The 21,563-nt window shown below is 32.8% G+C and overlaps 3 protein-coding genes across 3 annotated transcripts in view; 2 read left to right on the top strand and 1 right to left on the bottom strand.

The window, feature by feature from the left end:
* The window catches only part of LOC129225687 (polynucleotide 5'-hydroxyl-kinase NOL9-like), a 46,006-nt gene extending 39,879 nt beyond the window's left edge, over window positions 1-6,127 (bottom strand). The window contains exon 1 of the mRNA XM_054860166.1: window positions 6,032-6,127. The gene's annotated coding sequence lies outside the window, so the exon portion shown is untranslated. The remainder of the gene's footprint in view (window positions 1-6,031) is intronic.
* On the top strand, window positions 3,147-4,204 carry LOC129219202 (jerky protein homolog-like). The gene is made up of 2 exons (XM_054853531.1): window positions 3,147-4,079; window positions 4,163-4,204. Exons 1-2 carry the CDS (start codon window positions 3,147-3,149, stop codon window positions 4,202-4,204), a joined length of 975 nt encoding a protein of 324 aa, XP_054709506.1.
* A 243-nt stretch (window positions 6,128-6,370) lies between the features above and the next one.
* The window catches only part of LOC129225658 (GTP-binding protein 10-like), a 23,633-nt gene continuing 8,440 nt past the window's right edge, over window positions 6,371-21,563 (top strand). Inside the window, exons 1-5 of the mRNA XM_054860137.1 lie at window positions 6,371-6,543; window positions 12,329-12,528; window positions 12,611-12,699; window positions 17,497-17,641; window positions 17,773-17,846. Of these exons, the coding sequence (XP_054716112.1) occupies window positions 6,517-6,543; window positions 12,329-12,528; window positions 12,611-12,699; window positions 17,497-17,641; window positions 17,773-17,846 (535 nt within the window). The 5' untranslated portion in view covers window positions 6,371-6,516. The remainder of the gene's footprint in view (window positions 6,544-12,328; window positions 12,529-12,610; window positions 12,700-17,496; window positions 17,642-17,772; window positions 17,847-21,563) is intronic.

The following is a 21,563-nucleotide window of genomic DNA, read 5'->3' as shown; positions in this document are numbered from 1 at the left end:
ACTAAAAAATGCTGTTTGTTGATTGTTTATGAAACCCAAAAAGTACTAATAATAGTAATGCATCTTAAAATATGTAGTAAACAGTTCAGAAAAGCTTATAAACTATAGAAAAAAAATAGTAAATGGAATTGGTGAATGAAAATTCAAAAAAAAAAAAAAAAAGATGAGTAAATAAATAAAAAATAAACAAATAAAATTGATCACAGTATTCAATAATGCTTATAAAAGAAAGAAAATAAAGGGTAAGTTACATGCTTCTGAACGTAAATGCGATTTTTTAAAAATAATGTATGAAAAGTGTTGCTTTCGTGTGAACACTCTTCCCTTTTTTCTTTTCTTAAGGTTTTGTTTTGTAGTTAACGTTTTCCCGTTTAAGCTCTTCCATCTTATTAACCTCTCATGTAATTCCACAATATTATCGAAAAAATTCGCCAATCTGGTACTTGCGTTTTTCGCACTTTGAACATAGTCACTTATGCTATAAACCATTCAATAAGAGATTGCTTTAGAGGACGTCAGTATTTATTTCTTTAGTTTTCAGTTGAAATAAAATAGGGGAAATGTCAGATTTTCATGTGCTCATTTTAAGTTTTGTTCAGGAAAATATTTACCAAAAATTGGCATTTTATAAAAACTGCGGGAAAATCTAGCAACTATTTCCAGGTTTTCTGGATACAGGACAAAAAGGTTCTGTACTGCACTTTCAAATGAAGGCATATCAGATAACATTCCAGGGCCCTAAAGCAGAATACTTGACAATGTTCTGCAATGTAAAATCATTTAACCAAAATTGTTCTGCAAGTACTTCAAGCATTGTATACACAACCAACCAACGTGACCTTTTCCACAAATTGGGAGCCCTAAATCAAAATCGTTTCATACAGGAGGGGTCTTTTTTTTTCAGTTTTAAAAACTTTACTGAGTTGCTACACATTCATGTGGAACCTAAACCAATTGAGAGTCTCCAAAAATATTTTATAATCTTTTTAAAATACATAGAAAGAGCAAAGATACAAAATTTTATAAAAATCCGAACCTAAGCATCAAACTACATTTCTTTTTGGTTAATTTTACAAGGCATGAAGGAGAAATTAAAATTATGTTAATAAATAAATAAATTACAAAAATAATAGATAAAATGAGTGGAGTTAAGGTAGCAAATAATAAAACGCTTCAAAACTTTCTAAACAATTCAAATATTTTCAGAATGCAAAAGGATTGAAATCTCAAACAAGAAACGCAATCTTCGGCGATGGATGTGTTTCAATGTTGACAAGTTTCCAAAACATACGCTTATGGAGAATATTGCTGTGGATTGTGGATGAAGGTCGATTGGGAAAAATAAGGAGAAGAAGAAATAAAAATGCTAGAAAAATCAATCTTTTCAGATTTAGAACATGAAGTTTTTGAAAAAAATCTCCAGGAACTGCCGATTATCTACAAATATCTTCCAACTCAAGATAGAACTTTGCACAAATTCGACAGCTTTCTTTGAGTTCGAAGTAAATCTAAAGTTTCTGCGGATGACTTTTTGAATTCAACACTTTTCGTGAGCTTTCCACCAAGTTATCGTATTTTCGAGAATTTTAGATTTTCGTCTAATTTTAAGAAATTTCTAATTCTTAAATTTTATGCCGAGTTGGAAGATATTTGCAGAAAATCTGCAGTTTCTGCAAAAATTCACAGAAATCTGTACGCAGAAATTTGAGTCTTCCTCTCACGTTTGAACAGAACTGTTCTATAGTTCAGGTTTCTGTTCTGCGAAGAAGTCGCAAATTTAGTAGTCTTCTGCTTTGGGATTCTAGGGACACTCCACACTTACCACTATTTGTGGTTAAACTGGCTAGATAGGACCCTGAAGACAGCTGTTTTTTTATTCAGATCGGAAGCCAAGCAATTTCGTTTAAAGTTTATAGTCAGAGGTTTGATTTATTATTGATTCAATGTAGTTCTACTTGAAAGTCAAGATTGACAGTCGTCACCTAGAAAGAAAGCCGGTGGAAAAGAGATGGTTCTTGGATTATGGGGGGGGAGGGAGAGGGGGGATAATGAGGATAGAACAACATCTCCAGGAAGTAAGCATTTAAAAAACTCTTTCCAAGGACATAGCTATTGAAAGAAAGAGAAATACTAAATGTTAGCTAATAGACCTTAAAAGTACTCTGGTTCTAATTCTTTCAAGGAGAATGAATTCCATTCTGCTATGGTTCAACTTTCAGGAACGTTGAAAAAAAAAAGAAAATAACTGAAGGGAAAATAGCACATCCTTTCAGACGCATTGTGTTTGAAAAATTGAGTCCTTTTCAGGCATCCCATCTCTTTTATGTGCATCAGCGGAACCCCTGCTTCTAGTAATAACACACGAATAAATAAGGCAATTTTGGAGCAGTCACCCATGTTAGCATAAAAAATTCAAAAGTCATACAATTTTTTCCTAAAATAATGTTGAAACATGTTGCTAAAGTCTACGACCGAATGCTAAATATGGGAATGGGATAATTAAAAAACTGGTAATCTTATCTAAAACAATTGTATTTTCTATACAGTAGAGCGCCGATTATCCGAACTCCAATTAACCGAACTTCCAATTATCCGAACCGTGTTTTTCGCCTTTTAAAATTTTTTTCCGAACTTTATGCGAACGGCATATTTTTCATCCAAAACCTAATTTTTTTTTCTGTCCCTTCCAACCAAGCTTTTAATTACGTACGTACTCTTTTTTTTCACCCTGTTATCTATCTTTTTTCTTTTCTTTCTTGGCATACAAATTTTAATCCGGAAACTGCAAGGTATTTTTGGGGAGTTTTGTTAGTGGGAAGAGAGAACACAAAAAGTTTGAAGAAAGGGGTTGAGAAACCAAGGTCAAAGCACAAAATTCCTGTTTGCATTCTTCTCCCCCCACCCTCGCTGTGGACACGTGGGGAAAAACTGGTTTGTGTGACGTATCTACGTTGACAAAGTGAGTTGCTCAGAATCATGTGCTCTGCTTTTTTTAGAGTTTGTTATCGTCGATATCGGTTGCTAGCCGCTGTTAATTCTTGTTGTTAATAGAGTTGTTAGTGGTTGTTACTAAAGGTTTCTTGATAGCGGTTGTTGATTGCACCAGCGATCTAGCTCATTTCTTTTTCTGCAACGAAGGTGAAAAGATGTCTGGAAAGCGAAAAAGAGTTGTTCTTTCGCTAGGAGACAAAGGAAAGATTTTGAAGAGGCTGAAAAATAATGAAGCCGCTTCAAAATTAGCAGCGGAGTTTGGTGTAGGAAAGTCTACAATATCAGATATAAAAAAGAATGAAGAATCAATTATGAAGTATTTAACGGGACTTGAAAGTGAGCAAGGAAGCTTAGATAGAAAATCGATGAAAAAATCCTTTGATGATAAAGTAGGTAAAGCTTTGCACATGTGGTTTTTGCAGAAACGCTCATCTGGTCATCCCATTTCTGGACCCTTATTATGTGAGAAGGCACTATTTTTCAACGAAAAGTTGAATGGAGAAAATACTAATACATTTCAAGCAAGCTCTGGGTGGCTTAGAAATTTTAAGCTACGGCATGGTATACGCGAAATCGGATTGCATGGTGAAAAATTATCTGTATCTACAGAGTCTGCTACGAAATTCGTAAAAGAATTTATTGAATTTGTAAAATCAGAAAAATACGAAGAAGAATTTATTTACAATGCAGATGAGACCGGCCTGTTTTGGAGATCTTTACCCCGAAAAACATTAGCATCTGGGTTCGAAAAAAGTGCTTCTGGAACTAAATTAAACAAAGAAAGAATCATAGTTCTTAATTGCGCAAATGCAACCGGTAACCATCGAATACCATTGTTCGTGATAGGACATTCAAAGAAGCCTCGATGTTTTAATAATTGGAAAAATCTGCCAGTAATTTACACTTCTCAAAGAAAGGCTTGGATGACATCAGAAGGTTTCATTGATTGGTATGATCACACATTCATTCCTAAAGTTAAGACACATCAAGAAGATATGAAGAAAGAGGGCAGAGTACTCCTACTTCTTGATAATGCACCTTCACATCCGTGTGCAGATACCCTTGAACGGGAAAATGGGAAGTTCCGAGTAAAGTTTTTGCCACCTAATGTTACATCACTGATACAACCCATGGATCAGAGTGCAATAGAGACATTTAAGCGCTTTTATAGAAAGCAAATGTTGAGAAAGATGCTTCTATCAGAAGACACTGAAGAGCCTGATTCCCAGAATGCCAAAAACATTAATTTAAAAGATTGTTGCATTAATGGCTGCCGATTCCTGGAAGCTTGTAAAATCATCAACGTTAAAAAATTCCTGGAATAAAATTTTAAACAGGGAAAAAATTGACACTGGAGCAGAAGCATCTGATAAGGAAAATGAGGAGTGTAAAACTATAAAAGAGATGGGAAGAATCCTAAATTATGAGGAAAAAGAAATTAATGAGTGGCTAAATTGTGACATGCAAGACCCTGGATATCAGATTTTAAATGACAATGAGATTGTGGCTGAGATTGAAGGCGAAAATGAAGAAAATAAAAATGAAATTGAAAATGAATGCTCTGAAAATGACCCAGGTCCATCACATAGCGAAGCCCTTGAATGCTTGGAAAAAGCTATGAAATGGCTCGAAAGGCAGAAAGACGCTGATCCTAGTCAAGCAATGCATTTAAGAAGCATTAGAGATATGGCAGCATTGAAAAGAATGTCTTCTTTGAAGCAAGAAAAAATCAAAAGCTTTTTTACTTAAATTATAATCTTTTTAAAAAAAAGACAAAAAAAAGTTTAAAAAATGAAAAAAAGACAAAAAAAAAGTTTAAAAAAATGAAAAAAAGACAAAAAAAAAAGTTTAAAAAATGAAAAAAAGACAAAAAAAAGTTTAAAAAATGAAAAAAAGACAAAAAAAAAATCATTTTTAAACACGCCAGCACTAACAGTGTTGCCAGTCCTAAGCCTGGATAAAGTGTGAAGGTTTTTGTATAGATAGGGATATCCTTTAAATTGTCTGTCCAATTATCCGAACTTTTGCTTATTCGAACTAGGGTCGGTCCCGACGTGTTCGGATAATCGGCGCTCTACTGTATATATATAACCACCAGTAGCTATATATTTGTAGTCAATTCCCAGGCATGTTATTATTTCCATTTCTTTGTTCCTCGAGTAAGAGTCCATTTAAAGCATGAGCAAGGAGAAAAGTCTTATGAGGCAATTTCTAAGCTAAAGGAATTTGCATGCTTACAAAAATCTATAACAACATTGCCGCGCTGCAAGCAATTTTGATTCAACTATTATAAAACAAACAAGCAAAATTATAAAAACAAAACAACTGACTAAACTTGTTAATTCCTTTCAAAGAAAATTAATGTTAGCAACCAGCACTAAATGTGGCAGTATTAGTGATTTATTACTTTTGTAACCAAGGATGAAGAGCGCTGACATTTATATGCAAAGTTAGTAGATTCGCGAGTAAGCTGATCCCCTTTATTTTAACTTCATAACCCACCTCGACTATACTGCTGTTTGATAGAACTAATTTAAAGCAAATTTATGGAATTTACTTGAAAGTAGTAGCGACTGCTAGTAATTTCTTCAATTCCATATTATCGATTTCAGAAAATGACGGTCACGGAAGGGGCGGTCGCCCCTACCGCCCCCGTAGGAAATCCGCCACTGCCCAGTGGACTTTTTATGAACTTGAAGCCCTTCAATTTTATGCTGGTCAAATATGATTTTGAGCAGAACAAGAAGTTCAGGGAGATTTCGAAACCCGATTGTTGATTTTTTTTTCTTTTCAATTGCCGCCAAAGCTTCTGCATTTAGGTTTCCATGATAAAGCGAGAATGAAACGAAGCTTGGAGACCAGGCCAAAATCTCACTCATCCAAAACTCTCCCAACTCTTATTACACCGAAATAGTTTTTTGGATCCTAATTTTTACAAATTGAACACGAGATTGCATTTGAAAATCTGAATATAGATAAAAGTATATTTGAAATGATTAATACTAAAGCATAAATTACAGATACAAGGTGAAATACATACAATCTATAGAATTAACAATATTTTAAATCCATCACAAGTGAATTTCGCAGATGACAAACACTGCCGACTGCAAACAAATCAGCAAACGCAAACCGCAAATCAAAAATGGCTTTTAAGAGTGTTGCCAAATAAGCTTAAAGAGCTATAACGAAATAAAATGACATCTTTTTAAGGAGATATTTCAGTGTAAACAATGCATTTTCAGTTCTTTAAGTGATTTTAAAATTTAAGAAATTGAGTTTAATAATCAAATTTCGAAGATCACCTCAGTACCTACCTGTGGCTTTGGAATTAATTTAAAAGAAATGGCAACATACTTCTTTTGTTTATATTTTGAAATGTGAAACAGTGAACATCCGTCGATAATCGAAGATTGAAAATCTGAGTAAAATATGAAATAAAAATTAATTCATGTTGAAAATACTCTGAATGTCTTACAGAAGGTCAAAAGAATCATTCAAACCCATGAACAGCTGTTATTCGACATGGTTATCTTAAGTAATGTAGTATGGGTAAGAACTAATGCGGAATTAATTTACACTAAAATGGTTCCTTCACATAAGAATAAAACTAATATATTTCTATTGAAGCTTTTGATGGTTTCCTGTATCTTCTTTCTTTTCTGTTCGCGGGGGGGGGGGGGACAAAAATTTTGTTCTAAAATTAATTGACGACTCTGCAAGTAACTCTTATCGGCACTAAATTTCAGAGATATTTTTAACATAGACCTAAATTTTGAATAGAGGTTTGCAACATTTCACCCTGTATAACTTTTTAACCAAATTTAATTGACTCCAATCTCCTTTGTTAAAACTTTTGTGGTTGAATTTTCAGAATTTGTATAACAAATTAATCAATAAGCTGGTATTACAGCTGGGCAACATCATTTCAAAAAATTAATACAACAGTAGAAATTCTTAAAAAAAAGTAACTGGTCTTGCAAACCAGCAATCATGAAGTCATGTTGGATGATTGGTCCGCATAACACTGATTGTAGTTTAACATAACGTAAATATGTTTTTTCATAAATTTCTAAGCATTTTATTTACATCTAAATTGTTGTGTACCAAAGTATTTAAAGTTTTAAAAATTTAACTCAAAATTTCAAACACTAAACTAATAATACACAAGAAAAAAAGAAAGAAAACTTAATTTAAGTACACAGAATTACACTAAATGCAAAAGAAAAAAAGGGTTTAAAAAATTTAAATTTAAATACTATGAAGTGGCTTACTTGACGGTGACTATCCACTGGTCCCACAGACTACTGAATTCTATTTTATGGTGGTCGGAAGCAGTTTTCAGTGGCCTCGGACCAGTAGACCACCAATGATTTTGAATGTTGTTATAGTATCAGACCCTTCCCCAGGATTGGGCGGGAGCAGAGGCGTAACTTGGCCATGTAAAGCAGGGGGGCAAACTTTTTTTAAAGGGAAATTTGATTCATATTTTGCCATCCAACTAAAATTCTAAAAAAAAAATTACTTTTTCAAAGAATAAATGAATTTAAGAAACCATAATAACTTTTAACGCAATGTACGTTATTCAGTTTAAACAGAATAGAGCTACAGAGAGTAATGCGCACATACATCCAGAGAAGAATCACTCTTTCCCAAAAAATATGCTGATACTCTTTTGTTGTTGTATTTATAGTTTACATGATCACTGGCGCCAAACAGTTTTGCTTACGTTTTGTAATCCTAAAGTACGGATATCATTTTCTAAGTTGCTTTGGTTTTAATTCTCGAATAATTCCATGGATAATTGGAAAATTCAAGGAATTCTGTACTTTGGAAATGATTTTTCTTTCTTTCCGAAGTTGTCTTCCAGGATCCCAGGAATGAAGAATCTGTATAGTATACACCTTGCTATTAATGACCTATGCCCTGAACCAAAAATATTCTACTTCAGTGCCGCAACCAGAAAAAAAAATTAGGGGGGGGGGATGAGGGGGGTACATCTGAAAAGAAAAGAAAAATTTAGAACTGATAGGAAACGGGGGTCCAGGGGTTCTCCCCCGGAAAATGTTTGAAACTTTTAGCTTCAAAAACGCAATTTTAGACTTTCTTCGTTGATGTTAGGGTGACAAAAGGTACAGGGGTTTCAGCGGAATTTCTAGAACTTGAAGCTTTAAAAACGCGATTATAGGCTATATTTTATCGACATTAGGGTAACGGATGGAGCTCAAGGACTGCCCCCGATCGATTTTTTTTATAGATTGAAATCAATTCCTCCTCCCCCTGCTTTCGACATTGAAGTTAAAAACGCAATTTTAGACAAACGTTTAACATTTTAAGGGGAGGAGGTTCTGAAGCTCTTCCCTGGTAAAATTTTTAAAATTATGGTGCTAAAAGCAATGTTTTATAATTAACTATTAAACTTAAATTTTTTTTTAAGTATTGTTAAAAAAAACCAAACTGCTTATGGTACTGGAGGATGGCGGCATAGGGACCCTTGCCCGAATATTTTCTGAAATTCGTATCTTAAAACGCGGTTGTAAGACCATATTTTGTAATATTAGGACCAGTAATTTTTCGAAATTAAAACTCCAAAAACGTAATTTTAAGCGATTTTCGATGTTCGGTAATTGGGGACTTTCCCCTGGAAAATTCGCGAAATTGAAACCTGAAAATGAAATGTCAAATGCTCCATAATGCTTCCGGTGTGTGGGGGGGGGGGGAGGGGGCTCTTCGGACGAGAAGCATTTTGATAACTTTCTTATTTTTAGACGAACTAAAAAAGAAAAAAGAAAAAATAGGACAGAGTGGTGGGAGCGGGGGTGATTGCTGATCAATAAGCTGTTATTTTTGAATATTTTTTATTAAAGATTTATTTTTAAAAGAAACTAGATTTTCCCGTAACATTACTATTAATTTCTAAAAAATACTTTGTTTTCGAAAGACGTCTTCTCATCAATAATAAAGAATAGCTTTAAAAAACATTCAACTCAAACATTCTATGGGGCTCGAGCTTTAAGCTTCCTTTCTGGTTGTACCACTGTTCTATTTTGACCCGTCCATTATATGGTTGGTTGTTCATTCATGTTAGCTCCAATTAAAGGATTAAAAGTAAATTTCGCTTTAAGAAAAACTTCGGAATTTTGCAGCATTATCTCTTTCCCGAAAACACTCATTTTTTTTGGTCATATAATCCTAGTATACTACCTGAATTTAGTAAACTAGGATTACATGCCTATATGTATCGTGAGGGGGGGAGATGTTCATCATCACTTCGGGATAAGGCGATCAGGTACACGGGCCTCTTCTGGGCTTCAGTTGCGCCGCCTTGGTGCAGTTTTAAAATAGATTAATTATAGGTTGAAATTACTAATTGGTGGTTGAAGACAAGTATGCATCTTTTGCATATAATTCATGACAATTGCATTGATAATATGTGAATTACATTTTATTATCATTTGAAAATAATATATAGATCATTTGACAAACAATTTTAAAAATCCTTTGTTTAAGAACTAGGGGGGCAAAATAATACTTTGCCCATAGCTCAAAAAAGTAGGGGGGCACTTGCCCCCTATGCCCCCCCTAGTTTACGCCAATGGGCGGGAGGGCGCCGCGCCCAACTTGCCCTTTGATTTTTAGAACGCGCCCAACTTGCCGTTTTATCGGTAAAACGGCGCCCTAATTGCCTTTTTGTTCATGAACTGGCATCCTTTGGATTTAAGATTTTTACTAGAAAAAGTAAGGAGCCAGTGTCCCTTTCCATTGTTTTCAGACAATGACTTTCTTCTAAGTGAAAGCAGCGGACATCCGCCCCTCCCCCTCGCCTCTTAACTAGGATTGCCATTGAGCTGACTATTAGAAAAGCATGCCTTCCATTATCAGTTACCACAAGGGATAAAAAGTGGCCTACTGGGCATTCTAGAGACTTAACAATGTTCTTCCAAGGACCTTTCACTTTTGGGAACACTACTGATAAGCCACTGCTGAATTCCCAGAATCACTTCCTTGCCTCAGGCTTCCCATCGCCCTTTATTTAATAATGGAGGGCTGTAGGGAAGAATACTGGCTGTCATCCTTCCTCCTTATCGCTTCATGACAAGAGAAGTGTTTCTTTGTCCAATTGACATGTATGTCAAGAAAACTCTACTTCTCTTCCAGCCAGATAAACTTTAAGTTAGCCCTGCATTTTATAATCTTTCAATCAAATTCAAATTTTTAATAGTGCTTTTCCATTTTGAATTAGAATTAAGTAGATGCAATGGAGCGCCACAAATCCACCGACCTAAAATCCGCCACGTCCAAAATTCGCGCCATTTTTTTTTTCCATTTTTTTCCCCTGCGCTGCAAATTTAATCTTTTTTTTTTCTTAAATTTTATTTCAGTGTAAATTAATCAAAATCACGATTATTTGCTGAAACAGCTGTTTTAGCGGATAATATGCTCTGTTTTATTATTATGCTTTATACTCACGCCGATAATTTTTTATCTGAAAAATACGTTTGTATTTTTGCTCAGTTTTCTTCATATTGTGTACTACTCAAAAAATAATAAGAAATATCGAAAACTGAAAGCAGATGCTAAAAGATTGCTGCAGATTAACAGCAAAACGCTAATATTTCGCGTGACACGTGGCATCAAAAAAACGCAAAAATATGACAAAAATAAAAAGAATTCAGCATGTAAAAGTCAAATGTGGATGATTTTTGACATTTCAAATGAAAACAAATGACTTTTAATTATTGAAAATAAATACTAAGTGCTTTGAAACTGGTGCTGTTTATTGGTTTTTGTTTCCTTATGGTGGTGGTTACTCCAAGAGCAATTGTTACTTTTGGATTTAAAAGTCCTAAGTTACAGCTAGTAACAGCTGAAAGAATTAGTTTTCCGCCCCCTCCCCCTTTTATAGTTCATTCTTTGTTTTCCAATTTAGAAATCAAAACTAGAAATTATTTAAAAAAAAAAAAAAAAGCAGAATGTCCAAATTTTCAGATCATAATAATTTGTTTTACTTATGCATATCTGCTTACAAAACATTATTTAGCCACAAGCAGAAACTTTTACTTTATATATTCATTGTTTAGATATTAGTAAATCAATTGTTTTACATAAACAAGCCATTCTTGCTTAATGAAATTGTTACCAAATGTTTGTGACATCTCAAAGTACTTTGTGGTAACTAATGTAAGTCTAATTAATGTTAAAGTGTGTTATTGGGGAAAGTTATTATGTACATAATTCATCAAAATCTTAAGAGAAACGTGAGTTAAGCGGTTAGATTTGCATCAATTACCACTCACATGCTCTCAAAACCAGCCTTAGCAAAATTTTGTACTGTTTTCTCTCCTTTTTTTCTTTCCTTTTTCTTGCAGATGCTGAAAATCCTATGGCTTTTAGTTGCTTTCTTTTTTTAACCCCCCTCTTCCCCAATTTTTAGTCCCAATCGCCTCCTTTGAAAATGATTATCAACTATTCAAATGTCCTACGAAGTAATTCATAAATGTTTCAAAGTTTTTTTGTTGCCACAGTAAGACATTTGAACCCAGGAATAACAGTAATAATATCCTACGACTATATTCACTGATGCTTTGAAGCTATAATTAACATGCCTTTTAGTTTCGAAAAAGTGCCCTTTTTTTTTGAAAAAACAGCACCCTGCCCTTTTTTAATCCTGGGGGAAGCTCTGATAGTATGCTTACAATTAATTTTCACTTTGTTTTTGCATAAATCGTCTATCAAAATATGCTTTATCAGAAGTTGATTTACTTATTCTGGCTAATGTTCATTGATTATTTATAAAATATACTCAGATTTTGTTCAAAAAAAATTTTTAAATTTTTAGAGGCAATTAAGTTGATAGTGTTTGTGATAGAAATTTTTCTCTTTCTTCTCTTCATTTCTTTTTCTTTTTGTAACAACAAGCTTAAGATAAGAGCATGTAGTTATGACTTTAATGATGGTTCAAAAAGCAAAAGATAAAAAAAGAGGAAGAGTTATCAGTTGAAATTTTGCATTTGAAAATTAAAATTTTGAAGTGTGTTGTTTTTTTGTGATATTTTCCTTTCTTTTTTTTTTTTTTTTTTTGATCTTGTGTCTTGTTCTCTGGAGGGTTACTTTGTAGCAATAACAAGGATTGCACCAGCACTCTTGGTGGGGATGGGCACCAGTGGTAAATGGGATTTTTTATGGTAAAATGTTGCAGATAATCACAAAGGGGAAAAAAAAAGTTATATTTTATTTTTATTTATTTATTTTTTTTTTTATGAACTTTAAAGTACAGAGTGAATGAGAAGTAAATTATAATTTAATTTTTAAACTTTTTTATTTTTTGCTTTTACAGAAGCCGATCAGAACATTTATAGATACTGCAAGAATTACTGTCAGAGGTGGTAGAGGCGGGAATGGATTGCCTAAATACGGTGGAGTAGGTGGAAAGGGAGGTGACGTTTACATTGAAGGAAATAGTGAATATTCCCTTTTGAAACTCATAAAAGAATTCCCTGCCCGGAAATTTGTTGGGGGACCTGGAGCCAACAGCAAGTAAGTTTCAATTTTAGCAGCCCATTTAATACTTTGTTTTAAATTCAAGGATTCTAATTGTTGTCTATGTACTTAAAAATAGGAGATTTTGCATCCTTGGAAGCCCTGGACAAGATGTTATCATACCTTGCCCTACTGGAGTTGCTGCAATTGTGGAATCAAAGTTTGTAGGTAAGAACTATCTTTAGCTTATTATGTTCTTATTCCTGTAGTTACACATATGTTTCAAACTAAAATTGAACCTTTTGTTCAGTGTAAATTATGACAAAAATAACAAGATTAGATGAAAGACAATTCATTAAGAAATATTAACTATAAATTCTAAAGCTAATTGGATTAAAATTTAATCAAAAGTCAACCAATGAGTTATAATAACAGATTTTTTGAAAAAATACTAAGCACTTTTCATACTGTACTCAAAAGGACAAAATCACTTTTCTGGGTCAGAAAGGACAATGTAAGTATTCATGTAGTTTTCAATTATTCCAGGAAAATGACACCACAAACGAAGAAAAGTGTGGCTCAAGTCATGTAGAGAATGTATTATCATTATCTAGCTTTCAATCATTAATTCAAATGTTGAAACATACATATTTTTCATGATGAGGGAGTTTCGTTTGAAATGACTTGAGCTGTGCTTTTTTTCATTTATGGTGTCATTTTCTTGGAATAATTGAAAACTACAATGATACTTAAATTGTCCTTTCTGACCCAGAAAAGTTATTTTGTCCTTTGCAGTGCATTATGAAAAGTGCTTAGCATTAAAAAAAAATTCTGTTATTTTATTCTTTTTAAGTGTAAATGTATTTCAGAAATAGAACAATGTTACCATCATGAAACTTCACCTTATTTTTCATATAAATGATCTATATTTAAAAAAAAAGGAACTAATGTCATATATCCCACCCTTGGTGACTTTTTCCTGTTGGCGCCAAGAAAGCGTCGCCAAGAAAATGATGTATGACGACATATGTCATACATCGTTCTTCATGATGCTTTTTTAGCGCCAACAGGAAAAATTCATGTAAAAAAAATATGATCAAAGCACTTCAGAACACAATACATATAAAAGCAACATAAAACCACAACAAAAAACATCGCGAATATACGCTTCAAGAATAACAGAAACTGGAATGTTTTTGTACACAAAGAAAAATTACTAAAAAGTATTTAAAATGCTTAAATTAGTAAAATTACTATAACAGCCCACCAATGAAATATGTACCTATAGAAACAAAAGCTATTTTCCAACATGCATTTCATCGAACAAAAACTTCTCATACTCTACTAAAAAAGAGCAAAGCGATTCAAATTGTGATCTTTAAAGTGGAAAAAATCCCCAAAATCAATAATAACTATTTCAGCCAAAAAACGCTTAGTTACTCAAATTTTGATGTATGAAAAGTAGAAATGTCTCAACAGAACAGCCCAAACATAAACAATATAAAAATATCATACATTAATTTGCTATTCAGACATGCTTTCAAAATACCTATTATATTTTACGTAAAATAACACCTTCATATTTTTATAAAATGCTAGAGTCAACTTATTTTCAGAAATTCAGTACCGAAAAAAGGCACGTTTATAGAATGTCTAAATAATTCGTGGCATCGATAAGAATTAACTTTTAGAACAAAATAACCGTACTATTTTTGTATAATTAATTTACATACAGTAAAAATAAAGTTAAAAACTACAAGAAACAAACCCTCAAGATTATGTAAACACAAAGAATTTTGGAAGTGAGAGTTTTTTTTTTAATTCTAGAAAAAAGAACTTACCTTTCTGTGGTATAAATCCTCACTCATTCTGAAACAAAATGACAGTGACACCTAACAGATACACACCAAGTTGGAGTTTACTTTTAATTAACGCTCAAGTTTGAAGAAACTGGTATTTTCTAATATTTATTCATCAAAACACAACTACTGAATTTAAACTACACAAAGTAAGATTTCCTGTAAGGTACATTGCACGAAAAAACAAGAATCTCTCCTGCGTGAAACCGATAACAAGTGAACAAGTTTGAACAGATCTAAGATTGCCTTCGGGTTGTCAAACACACAGGGTTGGCAAAAACCCGGGTTTTTTTTAAAAAAAGCCCATGGACCCAGGGTTTTTTTGGGTTTTTTTTAAATAAAACCCAAAAAAACCCAACTAAAGTTGGGTTTTTTAAAAGAAATGTGGGTTTTTTTGTCTTTTTTTAGGGAAAATGTGGGGTACTTGTAGCATATTGTAGCATAAGTATATGGACAAAGTGTAAAAATTATCTTCGGGTAAAAAGCTGGAAAACTAGTTAAAATTCAGAGTTTTCTGAAGAAAAGTATAAAAGACAAAAAAACCCAAGAATGTTAAAGTTTCAGATTTTTTTAATTTTTATTATTACCAACAGTTAAGGCAAAGTTACTTCTCGAGTGATAAAATCTATTGTTCGTTTTTAATTACTACTTTTTTTTTTTTTTTTTTTTGCATTTTACTTTATAGTATTTCATTTTGTTATGCAAAATTACTGTAGAACCTCAAATAGTTTGAATCCCTTTTTACTGAATTCCAGCTTAATCAAGACATTTCTTTGAATTTTATGTTGCCTGTTTTTCTATTTCTGTGTACAGGGTAAGAAATATTAAACTTTTTTGTAAAATAATGAAAATACTGTACCTGTTCTGTTCTCTGTAGACCGTTTGAAAAATCTGTTTATTTCTAAAAAAATTACCTTGTGTTTATTCGAGATTTGTGACGTGTTGGTTAGCAGAAAATAATTCACATGAAAGCCTTTTAACTAGATTAGTTTCCTCTATACAATCTACAAATATTGAGAAAATCAGACGTGACAAGACTTGATCAAGATAATTTGAGTTATTTATTGACCAGTTAAAGAAAAAAAGTTAAATACATTTATTTAAAATCTTTGAAGTATATTTTTAATGCCGTTAAGAATTAAGAAATACTATTAAAGCTCAAAATTCATTTTTTGTGTTCATTGTCTGTGGTGAAGAACAAATAAAAAAGAAGTTTAAATTGTAAAAGTATTTAAATTAATTAATTTTTTTACAAACTTCTCACAAAATTTTAAAAAACCCAAAAGTGGGCTAAATAATGGGTTTTTTTAAATGGGTTTTTTCAAAAAAACCCATTGGGTCCAACCCAATTGGGTCCGATTCGGCCAACCCTGCAAACACAGGTTAGTTTTGCCAGGGATGCCATGCTTAAAAAATTATCGCCTCATTGGCGAGAAAAATATTTCAATTTTGTGCAAAAAATCAGATGTTGCCAAATAGGGGGGGGGGGGATATCACACCTGTATTAAAAAAAAAACTATGTATGTGTCCAAAACTTTAAGCAATTGGCACTAAAAATTAATCCTTGTTCCTTTCTAGGATTTATTTGTGTGCTAATTTAATTAAAATCATTAAAAAATTAAAGGTTTCCCAAACTAATTTATGTTTTACAACATACAAGTTACTTGTGATAAAGATCTTAATATGTCTCTTTACTTAGCCCCGTCATCATAATTGGCATAGATCAGGATAAAAATCCTACAAGAGCAACGATAGTGAAATATTTCATGTTTGCTTCAGAGAAGCTTCCATTCAACGTTTTCATTGCGATTACTGTTAATATTTCTGCTGTAAGGCAAAAAATTTTTGTAACAATGGGTTTTTATATTTAATCATTTAATGGGGAAATTACGTGAAAATATACTGTTTTCTATTCCAACCAAAATAATTGATTTTATTTTAGAATGTAATTTTTTAGTGTTAAGTTGTAGCTTAAGATTAAACAAATCATTTAGTGAAATCCTGAAGTCACTAAGTGGCCTAGTTGCTGAGATGTAAGTGAAAGCAGGCCTCAGAGTTTCTGTGACAAACATGCCAAGTATGTTAAAAGTGCTTAAAATGATACATTTAAGCCTACAGAGCTAAAAAGTATTATATAAAAACAGAAGTAAATCTTGAGTGATGAAAGTAGTTGTTAAATTGCAAACTTCTCAGAACAATTCTTCAAAATTTGTAAGCTTTTCCACATATGAATGTGCATAGAGGAGCAATTCAGTATGATTTTTACTTAAATTAAAATAAAATTTGTTTGGAATCTGACTATGTTGAGTATCCCTTGATCTTTTATGATGCAATTTGTATTCAGAGACGCTCTGAACTTAAACTTTGGGTGGGGGGGGGGGGGGGGGGGGAGTTTTCAACTTGTCAAACTCTGTATTTTTTGAAATGATAAAATGCAAACATACAGACATACCTGTGTCTGATGCAAAAAAACAATAAACTTCATTATAAAATTTTTAAAAGTTGCAATTTTGTAATGTTGCCTTCAAATTTGCTGAAACATCAGATAAAATTTAGGGAATCGAGGATTTTTAGTAAGTTGCAGTGACAGGGATGGATACAAGGGAGGGGCGATGGGGGCGATCAGACCTCCCTTAAGGGACTCTCCACCGGTCAAATTTCGAAAATGAAGTTCAAAAAATGCAAATTTAGACGAGTTTCATTGATGTTGAATGAAGGGAGGTTTGAGTTTATAATGCTAACCCGGAACTGTTTCGGAATTATAGTCCTTTGTGATCAATATTTTTCAATCAGTATACATAGTAAAAGGTAAGTACTTAAAATCAATCGCCCCTCCCTTGAAAAATTTCTGGATCCGTCCTTGCACAGTGACCTTCCTTCTAGGCGCCCCTGTTCATTCTCTCTGAAGAAAATTTTCTGTGCTTGTTTTGTTTGTCCTGTTCAAATATCATATAAGTTTTGATAATATCTCATTTAAACTTGTTGATAGGATAAAAATCTAACTTTAAAATTGAATAAATTGAAATTTTCAGAAATTTGCTATTGAAATGTCATTAAATAATTTTTAATGAATGCTTTAAAAATGCAATTAAATTTTCTATCGTATTGACATATGACTCCATTCTGATGTTAAGTTTTTTTTATGCCTCATGCTTGTGAAAAATAGGAGAAGTAAATGCTCATGGAGAAAGACTTTTGCTTGCAAAAGGAGGCTCTGGTGGGGGTCCACAGAATGGTTACCTTGGCCAGAAAGGTCAAGTATTTCCATTAACGTTAGACTTGAAACTTATTGCAGATGTTGGTTTTGTTGGGTAAGAGAATTTATAGCAATTTGTTTTCCTGTCTGGACTTTTTTTCATTTTAACTTGTCTATCTCTTTGAATTTAAATTCTATTATCTCCTCATTTATAATTAATGCTTTTTTCTTTATTTTTGGGAAAAGATTTCCAAATGCTGGTAAATCCTCATTGCTGAAAGCAATTTCCAAGGCTCAGCCAAAAATTGCAAGTTATCCTTGTAAGTTTTTTTTTTTTTTTTTTATTTAAGTATTATGCATATCTAAATGGCAATCAACAACGTTATGATTCACAAATCTGTCAATTTTGTGGGTCATAATGTTGTTGATTGATACGTACTTTTCAGCACGAAGGTTAATTTCTTAATATACATATGTGCTTGACAAGCCTGTTATGAATACATTTTCTGAAAATCTAGCTTTTATTCAACAATAGTGTTATTTTTGTTTTCCTTACCAGAAAATATTCCACTTGATTAAATGGTGTAATAATTAAACAAAACTAATCATGAAGGTTAAGAGCCATTAAAAGTAAAAGAGAGAGAAAAAAAAAACTCCCTTTTGAAAATAAGCTTCTTGGTGGACAAATGCTTAAATGTCTCATTATTGCTTCAGAAATGGTCCAAAATTTTTAATTGGATAAATCCAGCTAATCTCCTAGTAATGAAGCTCAACTAAATTGATTTCTTATCCCATGAATTTTGCCACAATTTTGTTTATTTTGTTATTGGGTGAAAAGAAGATAAACAATTGGGCAACATGGCATTGTTACTAGTATGATTTTTGTAATGAAACCCTTTTATGATTTTTACTGACCTTATCTTACTTTAATTATTATCATCCGTGTTGACTACAATTTCAATGTCTATTTGTAATTAAGAGTTTTGATTGTGCTTAACCTAAAATTTAGTCTGCAAAATGGCATGTTATATTTGCTACTATTTTTTATTTAGTTAGATTCCTTTAGCTGTCTCTTCTCTGTATACCAGCACTTGGATGTTTCAGTGTATTTCGCCTAAAACTTTATTTATCAGTGGCAGTGATGGTTTTTAAGACAATGTACTTGAGACTTCCACTGCTAATGACATAAACAGCTCGTACGAGAAGGGGGGGGGCAGCTGCCCCCATACCTTTTAGAGTGAAAAAGTAATAATAAATTGAAAAGTGATTTTTATAACGTGGATAGATTTATTTCACGAAAGTAAAAACTAAAAATTAAAAAGAAATCTGCTTTTCTCATCTTATTTTAGAAGAATGGAATTTTGAAATGGCAGGGAAAAGTCGAAAGTGCGATTTTTGATGCTATATTCCTCATTTTTAGAAGCGCATTTAATCAGTAATTTTTAAAAAATGAAAAAAATAACAGCTTCAGGAGCCATGCCTCCTAACTCCGATATTTTTTGACCCCCCCCCCCCCCCTCTTTTTTGGTGCACCAGCCGCATATGGCTGATGAGTATATCCATTTTTAATTTATTGTTAAATGTTCATTCATCAAACTTTTTTTGTTTTAATTTGTTATTATTTACTTTACTTATTATATTGCTATATTATTCATATTTAAGATCAAGTTATTCTCCTTTTTCTGAATTCCTCTATATTTTAGTAAGTTTGATATTTTCAGAGGCCAAAAAAAATTGTAAAATCTTCAAAATTAGGGAGAAAATTTTTTTGACAGGAATATTATGTTTTGTAGTTGGTACAAAAATTCAGTGTAACATAGCATCTGAAAGCAGGGCCGTATCCAGAGGGGGGGGCCTGACGGGCCCGGGCCCTCCCCGAAACCCCAAATGTTTTGTACCGTAAAACAGAAGGTTTTTTTTTTTAATTTTTTTTTTTAATTCCTAATGTCAGAAAAGGAAAACAACAAAGTTTTTTTATTCTTAATTTTGCTACTATTCAAAATTTATAATATTTTGAAGAAATACAGAAAAAGCAGTTCTAGTTCTCATTAAGCCGCGAGGCATACTTGAAATTTAGACCTTTAATTAGGACTTCCTGCTCTCTTTCCCAATTCAATTCAGGGCAGTCCAGGGTTAAGGCAGGCCCTTTGTCAGTTCGTTGTTTTTCAAGTCTACCAAACTGACTTCTGTGCACTTTCTCCTCCAGGGGCGTGCACAGAAATTTTGGGGCTATCACAAATGTCTTTTTTGGGCCCCCTCCATATTGTTTACCCATATTTTCAACCCTAGGTTTAAAAATATTGGATCCCATTTAAGCTCGGGCCCGGGCCAACAGGTGTCCTTTCTCCCCTCTGTGCACGACCCTACCCTCCTCCCCCTATAACTCTTATAAAACTTACACTGTACTGATTTCGAGCCGGGGACTCCCCAAAGGCTGGGCCCCTATTTTTCGATTAGGCTAGTATCTTGTTACCTAGATGTGCCAAATTCAGCTCCATGATACATCCTGAGTAAAAAATGCAAAAATCACGATTCTCGCGTTTTTGTAGCATAATTTTCAAGATCATTTTTGTGACTGATATGTTTCATGTCTTGCATTTATTTAATGCCGAATTCAGTATCATGGAAGTTCTTTTGTTATTGTTTGTTTTTTTTTTCTTACCTCTACTGCATACTGTTAATACCTTAAGTATGAGAAAAAAAAATAACACTTACTCTACTCTGTTTCATTTTCTGCACTACTTGTGATTGAAAAAAAAAAGTTTGTTTCGAGAAATATTTCGTTGCATTTATTTTTTAACTTAAAACGGGTGTGTGTTACAAAGTTATAATCATTTTGTAAGACTGTACAATCAACTTCTGAAAAGTGTAAATAAAGAGCTTCAAATAATTTCAACTGTTCGAGAATCTTTGAAAATTATTTAAGTTTTTGAAATTCCTTGAAAAGTTCTTCAATTTTGTATCTTATCAAGAAAATAAAGTATAAATTGTCCAAATGGCTAGAATATTACTCTTCTGTTCTTATTTTCTGAATGTCTACACCATTTCTTTTAAACTATTATGTAGAATTTTCATACTGTAGGGCATTAAATGAAAAAAAAAAATGGGAGTAGGGTTAGTGATCAAAACCAAAAATCACTAAAAACCGATATGAGCAGATGACTGGGTGCTTCTCTTTTCTCCTCTCTCGTTTTTCCTCTCTGTCCATTAATTTCCATGATTTGTCGAGCAAGCAATTTTTATCTTGTTTGATCTTGATTTGCAAAGGAATGTATAACTTTTGAAAGACTTTGTTTGCCTTTTTTTTTTCATATTTTTGTAGTCTCAATTACCTAATATAGGGCCTCAAAATACAGATTTTTTTTCAAAAATTTCTCGGGGGAAAGACTCCCGGACCCCCTGAAGTTATGGATGTTCTACATCCCACTTAAAGGGACACTCCCCTATTATCCTTACCACTACAAGGTGAATAAGAAAAATAATAAGAAATTAAAATAACAACAGTCCAAAAAGTGGAATCATTCAAAATCGAGACAAAAAGTCTTCTATGTTAACATTTTTATGAGTTTGGTGTGTCTATGTATACTATATGTGTGTGTGTGTTAGGGCAATGTGCTAATCCGGACCCCTCCCGAAAAAAATTTCTGGATACGGTCTTGTCTGAAAGGTTCTTCTTCTGAATATACTAGTCCAAATATGTTTTATTTAGTCACCTAGGCAACCTAGCACTCAGGATTTGTCAAACCCTGTATTTTAAAATTATGTGATATTTTCTGAAAATCTAGAAAAAGTCTGTAAATTTAATCTTTGATGATTTTTTTTAATATAGAACCAATCTGTTGTACGCAGGGGTTTTTTTCTTACTTTTTTTTTCCCAGCTAATCTCAGCTCAGTTCTGTTTTAATAGACCTTTTGGAGAAGAGAACAGTTTGATTATGCAAAACCTTTCATTGCAAAATAGTAATACTTAGTTTCAAAAATCAATTTTCTGCACCTTTTTAAATTTGCAAAATTAATTATTTTATGCTTTATGTATT

Source organism: Uloborus diversus, chromosome 1 (assembly GCF_026930045.1).
Source record: "Uloborus diversus isolate 005 chromosome 1, Udiv.v.3.1, whole genome shotgun sequence".
Lineage (NCBI taxonomy): Eukaryota > Metazoa > Arthropoda > Arachnida > Araneae > Uloboridae > Uloborus > Uloborus diversus.
The sequence above is the reverse complement of the archived record's forward strand: the minus strand, read 5'-3'. Positions and strand labels throughout refer to the sequence as shown.

Excerpts from the sequence above, each read along its gene's own strand:
- LOC129219202 (XM_054853531.1), top strand. The coding sequence starts at position 3,147 with ATGTCTGGAAAGCGAAAAAGAGTTGTTCTTTCGCTAGGAGACAAAGGA. Across the intron at positions 4,080-4,162 it reads GGGAAAATGGGAAGTTCCGA|AAAGCAAATGTTGAGAAAGA; the intron begins GTAAAGTTTTTG and ends GCGCTTTTATAG.